Source organism: Thermobia domestica, chromosome 9, assembly GCF_964235325.1.
Source record: "Thermobia domestica chromosome 9, izTheDome1.hap1.1, whole genome shotgun sequence".
NCBI lineage: Eukaryota > Metazoa > Arthropoda > Insecta > Zygentoma > Lepismatidae > Thermobia > Thermobia domestica.
The window spans coordinates 107,182,583-107,198,161 of record NC_137462.1 but is presented as its reverse complement, the minus strand read 5'-3'; the positions used below and the strand labels follow the sequence as shown (position 1 = coordinate 107,198,161).

Below are 15,579 nucleotides of genomic sequence, written 5' to 3'. Positions count from 1 at the left end.
TTTTTTTTTCTAGTTGTGGGAAATTAATGAAAGTAGTAGTGTGTAGTATGACAGCGATATGTCATTATCAAAAAATGTACCTAGGCCTACCTGTGTTTTTTTTTTTTCTTTTCTTGGCTGGAAAGCTCATTCTAGTTTCTTATAACAGCGAAACACACTTCCTTCCATAACTTTTTCTTTAACGCTGAGCGTTTCTCTATATCAGCGTTTCCCAACCGGTGTGCCGCGGCACACTGGTGTGCTACGAATGGACCGCTGGTGTGCCGCGAGGAAATCAAAACAAAATTATTAATTCTATAGCAACCAAATTGCAAGACATACGAAAAAATGTATATTTTTGTATTTCACATTACTATGAATTTCTACCATGGAAAAAATTTCTGTAATTGTAATATATTATTCTACATCTGTTACTGTGTAGCAGACAGTATTTTGGCTCGTACTCATTTCCACGGTTAGCTGCTATGTTACGCTTCAATTGAGAGTTATACTAACACCGAGAAATGGAAGCACTTGTACGGCACGCGTCAAGTGAACGTTCGTAGAACACTCATTCGCACGTGAATGACAGAACAACAGTTTATTCAACAGGTATGTTCTGACTTTGAAGTATCGCAAGCTGTGTGATTGCAATAATATGCACCGATTTTGGTAAAAACAGCAAAGTTAAAAGTATAAGACATTTGTTTGTTGGTTCGTTATTTAGTGATCTTCGTTCTTAGTGAAAGGTTGGATACAGTTTTCGAAAAGGAAAGCATATTTTTAAAAATCTGAGTCCTATATTTCATTGCAATTCTTTGCTATTTTAAAATTAGAATTAAAATCATCATAATGAATTAGCATAGGGGAAAACCAGTGATCGAGCTTTCATCTCTGTGAGAAGGAGATCAGTAATCACAGAAAAGAAATACTGTGGTATTTTATACTTGCAAATAATAATAATAATAATAATAATAATAATAATAATAATAATAATAATAATAATAATAATAATAATAATAATAATAATAATAATATCTATGACTGTGCCGCGAGAATTCAAGTTACACCCGTAGTGTGCCGCAAGTTGAAAAAGGTTGGGAAACGCTGCTCTATATCCTCAATTAATTTTTCATAGTCTTTATCACTAAAGACATGCTAGTCACTAATCAAAGAATGTATGTTTCCATTGCGAACACTTCTTTTCACGCGCTACACACGGAACGAACTGTTACGTGAAAAAAAAACTTGTAGAAAACATTTATTTTTTACCTTTCTATTTGGAGGTACCTCGGCAACTTTTCTGTCGCCGTCGCCTCAGTGAGCGGACTCCCATAAGACTCAATGCATTTTTAGATGTTGCGCAACTGTTCCGTCGCCGAGCTGTTGCCCTGCTGTCGCCCTGCTTGGCGACACCTCGGCAACTTTTCTGTCGCTGTCGCCTCAGTGAGCGGACTCCCATAAGACTCAATGCATTTAGCCAGAGCAACAAGATAGTTGCCCGACAAAATGTTGCCAGTGAGCGGTAGGCCTAATGGTACTATAATCCTCACATCTCTTTGAGTTCCATTTCTAGCCATCGGTATCATGATCGCCTTCAGGAAGTCTTTTGGCCACTTTCCTGTTTCATATATTTCATTGCAGAGTCGGAACAATTCTTTCTTGCCCTTGTCTCCTATATTTTTAATGAATTCGATTGGTAGGGTCTATATTATCTATCACGGTTGCCTTTCCATTCCTAATCTCGGATATAGCTTTTTTCTAAACTCGTTGCAAAGAATAATAAACCCTTTATCATCCTCGCCTACTTCATTTTCTACTTCAACATCTACGCTTCACGGTCTATCCCTATTCTTATGTAAATCGTTAACATATTCCTTCCATCTTTTTAATACTTCACTCCTCTCGCTGACTACCTTCGCTTTCTTATTTTCTGCTGCACTCGTAATACTCACTTGTTTCTTCCGCAGTTCCATAGATTTCACCTCCTTGTACATTTAATCATATTTCCCAACTCTTTCTAACTTTCCTCTGTCCTCGCATTTTCTTTTGTAAAACTCTTCCCTTGTTCTGTTTCCTTTGCAATTCACTGTTAACTTTCTGTCATCTTTCTGTCTTCTTCTGTATAAACCAATTTCCACGTCATCCTTTTCCTCATTTTTTGCAACATATGTTCTGTAACCCATGGTTTCTTTGGCGTTTTGTGTTCGCTGTAACCTATTACTTCTTCTGCAGCCTGCTGTAGACTATATAGAATTTAATATGCTCCCTCTTTCTGTTACCCTTTCCTCGTTTGAGTATTTTTCTTCGAATTTCTCAACGAAAAGTTTTCTTAGCTCCTCGTTTTTCAACTTTTCAGTATTCAACAGCTAGTTGCCTACTGTCCTTCTGCCTACATTTTTCAGCTGAATATCTACTTCGGCCAGCACCAGGTTATGATCAGAGAAAATGTTGACTCCGGGAAGGGTCTTCACATAATTCAAGCTATTCCGATATCTATCCTGAATCATAATACATACAGTCTATCTTATTTCTTCCGCCGTCTATTGGGAATTTCTCTTGTGCTGACTGAACCACTTGTTTCCAGTTAGTATTGAATTCTGTCTTCAGAAATTCACCAGTCCCTCTTCCCTTTCATTTCTTTCGCCTAAACCATATTTGCCTACGACACTACTTTCCTGTTCATCTCCCACAACTGCACTGAACTCTCCCATTAGGATTATACATGCACTCCTCTTCTCCCTGTCTATAATTTCTTCTATTTTCCTAATTTCTTCTGCTTCTTCAATTGTATGCGAAGTCGTAAACATTCTATATTCTCTGCTGTTTAGTGCCCCATTACCTTCTCATCTAACTTCACAAACCCCTACTACATCTAGATTATTTTGTCTACCTACCAAATGAATACAACAATGGATGCTAATTATAAATAAATTTCAAAGCCGTGATTTTTTTAAAAAAATACAGACTTAATTGCATTGCTAGTTTCAAGACGACATGTAATTGAACAACTGTAGTTCCGATGCTATATCGTTTTAATAACTAATAGATGGTAACAAGGACTTGCAGGGGCGTCCGCAGGTTCTTTTTCCAAGGGTACAAAATATTGATTATAAGGAGGGCAAGAGACCGATATACAAGCAGTCTCGAATACACACAAACACACACACTTTGATGCATTTGTACACATAATACATCATATAAAACAGCAATTATGTAAGTAAATAGGTGTATTAACTACAGTAAATAAATTATAGTACTATAGTATATAATATAAATTTATTAAGTACTATAGTATATGGGAGAATGTTTATATACTATGTTTAGATATGCATTTCCATGAACTAAACATCTTCCGAAAAAAAAAAAAAAAACAGGGAGGCAACTGCTTTCTTGTTCCTCGCTGCAGGTAGCCTCGGAGGCCTCCCGTTGATGGAACAAGTGGGCAAGTGCCAGACCCCGAGTTCAAGAGGCTCCCCATTATAGGAGAAGAGTTAGATCCCCCAGGAAAAAGTAACAAATTAAAAATTTTTGTAATTTATTCTTGGAATTCACAGTAGTTGGGAGATGGTGAAACATCATGTTGTATGATATTTTTACAGTTACATCGTACGGCGCTTTTCTTCCCATATTTTCCTTTACCTTAAGTAGAAAAAGGAAAGGTCCCGACGAAATCTCTGTTAGTAACCGATGTTCAGGGCCGTGTCGTGGGGAAAGGGGCGATCAGGGCGACGGGCCCGGGCGCCGAAGTAGGGGGCTCGAAAAAATCGGGAGAAAAAGAGGCAAAAGGAAGGAAAAATTACTTGGAATATATGTATGGGGCGCCGTCTATACTCTCGCCCCGGGCGCTGACTTCCCACGGCACGGCCCTGCCGATGTTAGTGCCAAGTTACGAGATTTGAAATGATCAGAAGGGCTGAAACGACCAAAGTATTTTTTTTTTTTTTTTTTAATAATTTAAACATATGATTAGATATTGCATAAATAAGCTCTACTGAAAGGAGTCTAAACAAGGGTGCGAAGGGCAAACTCTCGAGTAGGCAAATTTATATACTTAGTGGTTTTCAAGATAGCTAGCCTAAACGCAATCATTTCTTCTCGAAATAACTCAAACTCTAGTTTGGGGAACTTTAAGATAGAAGGTCAGCAATGGCAGTACAATGTGTATTAGAGTGTTTTGTTTACTTACGTGCATTGCTGTGTCCTGTTCCGTGATCCAGTTTGCATAATATGCACACAAATATACTAAAAATTTACCAAACAATGTCATAATCCAAGTTTTACAGACCCAGAGTTTCAATCTTTGTTGTACTGTGAAAGTTTGGAGAGCTAGGCATTCTTGGGCCAGCAAAGCGGATTAGTTGGTTTTTCTCCGCAGCCCGGGAGAACTCTTTTTCCGAGCTGCGATTGGTTTCGCTTAGCGGCATGAGTTTATACAGCATATAGACACCAAAGTTGATCGTTGAATTTCATGTCGGTGTTGGAGTTTGAATTGAACATTGGACTAATTGATTTAGTAGAAAATTTCCCTTAGTATGAGTTTGTGTTACCAACAATATACGAGTAATTCAAATTATTGAATTTATCTTGATATTTACTATAGAAAATTTCCATTTTAAAGAAATGAAATGAAATTAAAAATAAATTAATAATATATATAACAAAGAAATGATGCTGTATGACAACCAAGCCACATATTAAGATGGAACTGTTAACTGAAGAAAGTATACTATAACCAAGCTCTTCAATATGACATTAGCGAAATTACAGTACAAAGCATGGTTAATGCTATATAGTCGAAAAGTACGATTAACTCGAAAACTTTAATTTCTGTTTTAACTTGAGTGTTGTCCAAGATAATATATATATATAGGGTGTTCTAGAGCGACTCAGACACTACCTTTTTCTCGAAAATGGTACATGCTATCAAATTGAAATAAAAAATTGCATTACAAATGTGGGTCCAAACAATTCGTATAAATTATTTACAAAATCCCGAAAGCCCCCCTAATGGTGTAATGGGGGGCACATGCCCCGTTCTTGCGATTTTCAAATGAGAACGATGTTTCGAATGCCCATTCGAAAAGATGGGTAAAAAATAAGATTGCCCTACGAAACATTTGTCCATACTACTTACCGGTACCGTTTTCCGTGTACCATTTTTATTTTAATGAAGGTGCGCGAAATAGAGTATATGGAGTTTAGTAATTAAGATAATGTAAGCACCGTCACAGTTTCGGGAAGTCCAAGAGACACGCTTTCCAATGATATGCCACATTGTGACTCAGGGTCTAAAAAAAGAAGAAACTGCGTGACCAAAAAAGGGGGTCCAAAGTAAGGTCAGAATTTGAAATGGAAAGAGGAGTCGAGTAATACCTCGTTGCAAAGGTATGCAAGTGTTAAAAAAAATTCGAACACGATTTTGGAATCCACTAACTACTTTCAACATGGCGACCATAACAATATCGAAACCTTGAATTTCTGGTTCGTCATGAAGAAATAAAACGTACTAGTTAAGTTGCCCACTTGACCAGAAAAAGGGCGGGCACGTAATAGTACCACAAAGAAGCAAGTTCCATTTGACTGCCCGTAAGCTTTTCACACTGTCCGGTTCAACGCAAGTTATGCCACATAGGTGAAGGTGTGCCTAGCTCTTCTGCCAGTTCTAGTGTGCTTCCACTGATAACATGAATACGCCACTCCAATCTTGGTCTCATTCACCGTTGTCATGGTGTTGGGTGTTGGGTGAGTGCCGGCGAAATAGTTCCGCTGCTGCTCGTGTGTATGCTGCTAGGTATCCCGATCCGGAACATCGTTCAAGACATGCGTTTCGCAACCTTGCCGAACGTCTACGGAGAAGTGAAAATGTTCAGCCCTCTAGCAGTCACAGGAATGAACGCATAGCTCGGCTTGTTCGAGATAATACATGTAGGTCTGTTGATGTACTTGCAGTCTTCCATGTTAAACCTCACACGAGTATAAGGCAAGTTGCTCGCGATTCTGATGTCAGCGCAACTACGGTGTCAAGGATTTTGAAGGCTAATACATTTCATCCATACCATATTTGCTTGCATCAAGAGCTACATGGCACTGATTTTCAAAGAAGGCTCGACTTTTGCATGCTCAAGTACATGCAAATGCTCGATTCTTGGATGAAATACTATTGTGGTCTGATGAGGCTGCATTTAAAAGTGATGGTCAGGTAAATCGTCACAACATGCATTATTGGGCCGCCGTAAACCCACAGTAGATGCCAGAGATTGATCATCAACGGAGATGGTCTGTGAATGTGTGGTGTGGAATCATCGGCGGAAGAATAATTGGACCTCACTTTTTAAAGCGAGTCTTACGGGTGCTGTTTACCGTACATTTCAGCAAGAACAATTGCCCATTCTTCTCGAAGACATCCCCTTACACATCAGGACACACATGTGGCTACAACGAGATGGTTGCGGAGCACATTTTGAACTGACAGCGAGGAATCAAGTGAATGCAATGTTTCGTGGTCGCTGGGTAGGTAGGGGTGGACCTGTCTCCTGCGCTCCTAGGTTACCAGATTTAACATGTTTAGATTATTATCTATGGGGACGACTTAAAGAAATCGTTTATCAACATCGCCCCACAACAAGGGACAACATGATGGAGCGCATAATAGACTGAAATAGTGTGACGTCACATCCTTCTCGTTGCCATGGTGATCGCAGTTTTATTTTCTAAACAACATGGCCTAAGAACGTAATTACAAAGCAAAAACAGTGACGTATTAACTTCTGGATTGCAAACATTACATTACAAGGAATATTTGTATATGTAAAAAAAAAAAAAAAAAATCCAATGGGTAAAACTGCGAAAAGATAGGAAAAGCAAGCAATTTGGTAAATAATATGGTAAAATATGACAAGCGTTGAAAGTGAAATGTTTCCTTTGATACCGTAGATTTTGTGTATTTATCTATACATTTGGAAGTTACATGAAGTGTCAAAATACTTAACTTGTTTATTATCGGATATTAAACTTAAATAACTCTGGAAAATCTTTATTTAGTACCATCAGTTTCACACATTACATTGCATATGTGCAGGGCTACAGAATTAGTGTTTAAAACTTAACCGATCAGAAATCGGTCCAGACTAAAAATTCTCAGCTTGTATATGGCTACGAGCCTAGTCCTTTTTTTAGTTTTCATGGTTTGTTTCTTTATTTTGTAGCCACTGTAAGTATGCACTCATATTTGAAAGCGTAGGTGTAAGAAATCTGAATGCGCCAATATAATTAACATTATTTTCAAAGTAGACAGTGGTTTTTCTTGTAGACAAATCGTATATTTGTTCTAGTTTCATTGTGCCGACAGCTTGTCAGTCTCTACCTTAGAGCTTCTATATTGCGTATAATTGCTTTTGTTCATTGCATATAATTACTAGCGTTTCTTATGCAATTTCTATCTTATCATTTTACGTAGAAATGTGGTCCCTGTAGAAGATTCCTTAGAAGTTACTTCATGAATTACTGAATTTCACTCGTAAATTTTCTAAATAGTGGCCCCATATTCTTAATCTGTACTTTTTTAACTTACTTTACTTTGTCTTCAAAATATTTTACAATTGTCTAATTAACAGTATGTGATTATTAACAGCAGACTTAACAGTATTCCTTTCGATTCATGTATTTGTTTAGAAAAAAAAACATGGCGATCACCATGGTAACGAGGAGGAAATGACGACATCACTATTTTAGTCTATTGCTGTATGCAGGAAAATTAGTAAGGAGGAAATTATTGCGGCACAGAATCATTTTAGTTACCGTGTGCAGAAATGCATTGAGGCACAGGGCAGGTATTTCGAACATCTACTGTAAGTTGGTAAATGTGCATCGAAGTCACTGCTTCACCTATTCTTTTTCGTTTTCGTTCATCATTCGTTTCTCATTGTGTTTCGATTTTCGTTTTATTTCACTTAAGACTAATGTACTATCTTTTGTCAAGCAACGTTGTGGCAATCATTTTCTGTACAATGAAGGACCTTTTCAGTTGGCGAAGCAGCCGTTAAACACGCCAACGAATTCCTTATTGTGAGTGGAAATTGTTGCCAGTCCTAAGCCTGGAAAAGGTGTGGAGGGCGTCCAAGTTACATTATTTCTTCACGACGAACCAGAAATTCAGTGTTTCAATATTGTTATGGTCGCCATGTTGAAAGTGGTTAGTGGATTCCAAAATCGTGTTCAAATTCTTTTAACATTTGCAGACCTTTGCAACGAGGTATTACTCGACTCCCCTTTCCATTTGAAATTTTCGAGTTCTGACCTTACTTTGGACCCCCCTTTTTTGTTATACAGTTTCTTCTTTTTTTAAGACCCTGAGTCATCATATGGCATATCATTGGAAAGCGTGTGTCTTCCACTTCCCGAAACTGTGACGGTGCTTACATTATCTTAATTAGTAAACTCCTTATACTCTATTTCGCGCACCTTTATTTTTTTTGAAAAAAACAATTGGTACACGGAAAACGGTAGGTAGTACGGACAAATGTTTCGTAGGGCAATCTTATTTTTTTCCCACCTTTTCGAATGTGCATTCGAAACATATCGTTCCCATTTGAAATCACAAGAACGGGCATGTGCCCTCCATTACACCACGAAGGGGGGCTTTCGGGATTTTGTAAATAATTTCTACGGATACTTTGGAACATATTTGTGATGGAATTTTTAATTTCAACTCGATAGCACGTACCGTTCTCGAGAAAAAGGTAGTGTCTGAGTTGCTCTGGAACACCCTATATATAATATATATATATATATATATATATATATATATATATATATATATATAAATCATATCAAAAGCTGAACAAAATGACATTTGAGAATAAATTTCATGGGTAGTTTTCGAGAAAATTGAGCAAAACTAATTTTTATGGCGCTAAGACGTATGTTGTTCGCAGGCCCGAAACCAGCCGCAGAGGTTTTGGGGAGCCATAAATGTGTTAGAGGGGCAAGTTATTAAAAATTCTCTTACAAGTATCTAAATTGTGATTTTTGTATTAATACTATTGTGTTGAGTTCTGGAGGTGCCACGTAAAGTTTAGGGGCTCTGGTTATTGGCCTGGTTGTTCATCGTCATTAACAGCTTTTATTCCGCTGGAACAGATTGTATCTTTTATTGATTGTCTTATCATAATTGTGACATATACTCCCAACAGACAATCATTCCATAACAGTTACGAACACACTACTTGTAACCAGTTTTTAAAAATGAGTTTAACAGTAATAATAATGATAAAAAGATGGATACCAGTACACAAAAGAGAAGTTTCTTTCAAGATCTTTCTTCTGGCGAATTTAGCATTCCTTTCAGCACCGAAGTTACAAGAGACGTAGACCTGAAGCTTAACGCGTGCAACGTGAACCACATGAGCTCCTGCCTGGAATCGAACCCAGATCTTCCGCATCCAAGACGTGTAGCGCTAACCATATAGCGAAAAGAGAACTCCCTCTCAAGAAATGTTCAAATGAACATATTATAGACTAGTATATTACTATTGGATTATTTGAATGCCACGTGGTGTAACTCCAAAAGAAATTGATTTTTTCTTTTAGGAGAGAACTTCGAAGTTCAATATCTCATGAAAAAATCAATATTTATTTTAAGGTTGTATCCAGAAACATAATTATGATGTTTATTTTCTAATGCTGATTATGAATAACATTCTATAGATGCGATATGCATAAGATGTTGTAATTCAGACTTCTCTTCTAGAATATTTCAAAAAAGTTTGCAGTTACACCATTTGGCATCCAAGCAGGCCATACAACTATAGCTTTATTGTGTATAGATGAGAATATATTATGAAAAACTGTGAACAATCATGTACATGTATACCACATTTTATAACCTTTATCACAATTTTATTATCACTACTTTTTTAAAAGAAGAAAATAATATTGTTTCAATAATTGTCACAACTCAAGTTGTTCTATGGAACGATAAAATTTATAGTAGTTGTTTGTCTCACTATATATTGTCATTATATATTATCACTTTTTTAAATCCAGGCATATTATAGAAATAATTACTATACATTTACTGAAGAAATATCTCCTTATAAAAAGTTTTCCAATCGGTCTTGCTGTTACTTGTCATTCATGTAATCGTAATTTGGTCGCTCAATTTGATGCATAAATATAACAGTGACAGAAGAATCCTTTTTTAAAAAAAAAAATCACATACAGTAATTCGTATAAGATAGATACCATACTTGTGACTTATTCATTATGCGAAGTAAAAGTTTTACTATTAGCCGTTTAGTTAAAGTTTTCCGGATTAAAAAAAAAATCAGACATTTATATATTGTATCAATGAAAAAAGAGGGATTTTAAACTAACAATATGCTTGTTCCCATATTAAAGACTGTAAAAAATAATAAAAGGTATCAATTTCATGAATCAACCCATATGTTGAAGAAAATATCTTGTGAGTAGTGAAAATATCATGTTTATTTTTTATCAATAAAACTATATTTTCTGCAAAACAAATATAGGTACCTCTTTTAACTTCTATCGAAATACAAATTTTCCTTGTTAAATCATTCTTGTTTAATTACCATTTCATTTAAATGTATTGCATATTGAGCAAAGTTGGTAAGAGTAAAGATCTTTCTTGTACATTATTCTAATTATGCTCTTCCTTGTAATCGATAAATCAATAATTTAAATAATGTGAAAATAAAAACAATTTTAAAAAATACTGTACAGTTACTATTTCATAATTTCAGTAATATTGGATTTAACAGAGTACTTTTTTCACACACACACATATATATAAAGTTTGTCTCTGTTTCATATTTCTCCTTCCCTCAGAAAAAAACGGGACGGGTTCCCTTCTGGTTAACCCTTCTATATTGGAATGGTCTTCGCCTCTCGTCTAGGCAGCGATGGAAATTGTGCGTTAATTTCTTTTATTATACAGTAATTTCCGTGTGTATACAGTGCATGATTCGAAATAAGCTAGCGTGTGAAAAGTAAATATATCAGCGTTTTGTTTACGCGGTATCACATCATAGTTTACTACACGAAATTCTAGAAACGTGTTACAGACGAAAAATTGGATAGCAAAAATACAGTGCATCTATGATCATAATGCATAAAATCTAGTAAGGATTACAACACAATCTAGTAAAGATTACAAAACCTATTGCTGGAAATTGTCACTGAACCACCTTAACTCTCAATTTTATAATTAGATCTAAATTGTTTATAATTAATATTGTAGTTTATTCGCATGTTAGTGCTTCAGATATTTCAATTTCTGCAGTTAGGTTATCCACATGCGATACATCGAAATCTAGTAAAATGTTGATACATTTAAGCTATCTTAATGGGTTACGATATTCCAAAACACATTTCAATGAGTCTATAACCGGCTTAAATTTTCAATACTTTAAAATGACTTTTACACACTCTCACTTGGACATATCGCGAAACTTTCCGAAAGTGGATAAGCTTTCTAGCTTCAATATACTAAGATGCTTGTTTTAATTAGATTTTTCTATGCTACTTGCATATAGAATACAACACAACGTATTTGTTTTATTTAGTTAAATTCTTAGCAAAGAAAAGTCGTTTTATCTAATATTTCACAGAATATTTCACTCTACCTTCACAGAGAAGCGCTCTACCTGTGAGCTACCGTGGCCCACAATTCTAATCTTTAGTTTTAATTCTAATTTAGTTCAGCATTAATCAGCTGTAATTTAAATGCACAATAATTCTCATCTTTAATTTTAATCCATAAATCAGATCAGTTCTAATACATAATAATTCCAATCTTTAAGTTTAGTCCATTAATCAGGGCAGTGTTAATAAATTCCAATGCAAATTCATAATAATTCTAATCTTTAGTTTTAATCCGTAAATCAGGTTAGTGTTAATTAATTTCAATATAAATACAAAATAATTCCAATCTTTAGTTTCAATCCATAAATCAGTTAGTATTAATCAATTCTATTATTAAATCATAATTCTAATTTTGTTTTAACCTATAAATCAGTTTAGTGTTAATCAATTCATATAAAGATACAATTAGTTCTAGTCCATAAATCAGGTCAGTGTTAATCAACTCCAATATTAATATATAACAATTCTAATATTTAATTTTAGTTCATAAATAAGTGTTAATCATTCCTAATATAAATACATAATAATTTTAATCTTCAGTTCTAGTTCATAAATTAGGACAGTGTTGATTACTTCTAATATAAATACATAATAATTCTATTCTTTGGTTTTAGTTCATAAATCATATAGTGTTTGTCAATTCTAAGAACTGATAGATATGCATAGTAAATACACAAAAAAATAAAGGTTACAATTTCCTCAAGTTTACATATTATTTGACGCCAAATGTTCTAGTAGAAGTAAATGCAGAGAAAACTAAATACATGGAAGTGCGTCGGGACCGTAATACGGCAAATTGTGGAGGCGTTAAAATATTAAATAATGCTTTTGATAAAGTGGATACTTTCAAATATTTAGGATCAATATTAACAGACGAAAATCATATTCACGAAGAAATTAAATGTCGACTAAAAGCAGGGAATTCGTGTTACTATTCGGTTCAAAATCTCTTGTCGTCGCGAATTCTGTCGAGGAATTTGAAGCTTAAAATATATAAAACGATAATCATGCCTGTTGTTCTGTATGGTTGTGAAACATGGTCGCTTACTCTGAGGGAAGAACATAGACTGAAAGTATTTGAGAACAGGATCCTGAGAAGAATATTCGGACCCAAGAGGAACGAGAATGGGGAATGGCGGAAGCTTCATAACGAGGAACTACATAGTTTATACGGTTTACCCAACATTGTTAGGGTCGTCAAGTCTAGGAGGCTTAGGTGGGCAGGTCATGTAGCTAGAATGGAAGAAAGTAGAAACGCTTTCAAAGTCTTGACTGGTAGACCTATAGGAAAACGTCCATTAGGAAGACCTAGGCGCAGATGGGAGGACAATATTAAGATGGATCTCGCAGAGATAGGAATACAAAGTAGAAACTGGATGCAATTAGCTAAGGATAGAAGTCTTTGGAGAGCTTTTGTGAACGCGGCACTGAACCTCCGGGTTCCATAGGCCATAGAGTTAGTTAGTTGGTTAGTTAAATGTTCTAGTAGATAACTTACTAACGAAGAAGGAAAATATGTCGAGTGTAGTTCCCTTGAGTTGTGTTTCAGATGACCGAAGTAATACAAATTCATTTATAGGTTATGTTTATTGGTCAAATATGTAGGCTTGATGATACATATTTAAATGTCTTTGTACCTACATTAGTTTCAATTTCACCATATATCTATCTAGACAAGATTTGCGATTGGAAATCAGTATAAAACATACATATTTTTGAATCGTGGTAGTGAGTCTGTGAAAAAAATGTGGAGGATAGATGATCAAAAACACAAATTTACGTCACTGATATTATATCGCAAATTCCCGAAATTAGGAAGGAAAACATGATTGATGGATATTGAAACTATAATTTTGTGCTACATTGACAAAGTGATATCCAATGGGACACCTAGTTAGGTCAGATTCTGTATAATAGAATTTATTATACTCATGAAGAAACATATTTTTGTCTCTACAAAATACATGTGTAGTGAGATGTTGACCAGAAATGCTAATAGAAATGAATTGAAACTTTTACTGTAACGTTTTAGATTTATGACTTACAGACTAAGACAGTTTGATGATATCTGCGAGTCAGTGATGAGGGAAGGATGAGCTATGAAATTAAGATAATAAGAGGTGACAGTATAAAAGTCTAAAAAAACCAACGTGTTCAATATTGCTCATCAGTCATCACAAATTCACATGGCTTGAGGATCAAAACAAAGAGTATATTTGTGTAATCTACCACAACCAGCAGGGCTGGCAATGCTAAATTTGTCTTAGTATTTGAAGTTATAGAGTAGAATAAGATAGTTTAGAATAGTATATTAATTAAGCTACACTATTGTATTATGTGGCGATATAATATACTAGAATAGTGTATTATATTACTATACTGATAGTCTATAAGAAGTAAACACCCAAAACCTGCAATCTTACAGAAATTATTCCAACAACATACCACGCATGTTATTGTTTGTTTATTAATCTCTTAGTACAGTTGGTGCCACTTTAATAGTGGAAGACTTCAAAACAAATTACTCATATACAGGATATAGGAAATGGCAATAATCATAAGAACAAACATGAAAGAATATGTCAACATAATAAACCATACGCAATCACCAAGTGTTATATTTGATGCATATCATATATATATATATATATATATATATATATATATATATATATATATATATATATATATATATATATATATATATATATATATATATATAAGCTACTTCTGCGTTGAACCCTTGATAATGAAATGACTAATAGCTGAATAATACATTCCTTACCTTATCGACAACAGGCTTTCTGGAAGAATCAGTATTGTGTTGGTTATGGAAGCAGTCAGTTGCCATTTCTATGAGCTCTTGTTTGTGGTGAATTTAGACGCATATCCTGTTTAAGAAATCCCATTTGGTTATCATATTTAAAATTGGAGATTTCATTTGGATATCATATAACGGTAACACATCACAATGGTAAGTTATTTCCCGTTATTTTCAAATTTTATAACAAGTTACAGGTTTTATATAGCCAGCACGTTAAAAATGGACTTGTACTAAGTATATCAAGAACACTACAAAAGAATTTTTCGGTAAATAAGTTCCGTTCTTTTATCTATGACAATAAAACTAATTGAAACATTCAATATTGTTCTGTCTGTTTTATATATAGGTTGTAGGTGTAGAAACATAATATTCTTTTGATTATGTTTATATTTAAATGTATTTTTTTTAAATATTATGAATTCAAGCTAGGATATAGCAAAGAAAATTAAACTTAGATAACTTTGAATAATTATATTAGTAAAGTAAGTATTTTAAGAAAAATATACTACACGTAAATATCCTGCAGAAATTAAATAATTAAACTAAACTAAGAGTCTTGGCTCTACGATCCATGAACTATTATGGTAGGCCAGACAGCTTTTTGTAGTTGAGTAATATATGATCTGGATATCGTCGTCGTCATTTCTGGCTTTATAGACCGGAGTTTGCTAAACTTCTTAATTCAAGTAGCTTCCCAATCTCTTAAAGATTTTAAAGTTTGTACCAAAAATTGTATACTCACCGGAAATAAAATTTGGGACCAGGCGTACCAACCATTCTTTTTACATGTATTTAATGTTAAATTGTCTACGGTGTTTACTCTGTAACACAATTTCCAGATATAATATATAATCATAACTACAAGTAGATTTTTTGTGAGATTTTGTTTATTTTATTAGTAATTTTAATGTACTTTATATAATGATTATACCCCAATATAGGTTTTATAACTACATCACTTTTTAAAACAATGGAAAGAAATTACAGGATTCAGAAAAGGGATTATATTATATTTTACATGAATTATATTATACTATATTATATTTATAATACATGAAATTTTGAGGATACTAACGTAAGAGGTTAATACGTTCTTGCTGAGCAAACAA

At 34.4% G+C, this 15,579-nt stretch overlaps 1 protein-coding gene across 1 annotated transcript in view; it reads left to right on the top strand.

Annotated features, from left to right (window-relative positions):
- bbx (bobby sox) overlaps positions 1-15,579 on the top strand; it is a 205,292-nt gene that overhangs the window by 69,715 nt on the left and 119,998 nt on the right. The window contains exon 2 of the mRNA XM_081771660.1: positions 14,446-14,620. Coding sequence (XP_081627786.1) covers positions 14,618-14,620 — 3 coding nt within the window. The 5' untranslated portion in view covers positions 14,446-14,617. The remainder of the gene's footprint in view (positions 1-14,445; positions 14,621-15,579) is intronic.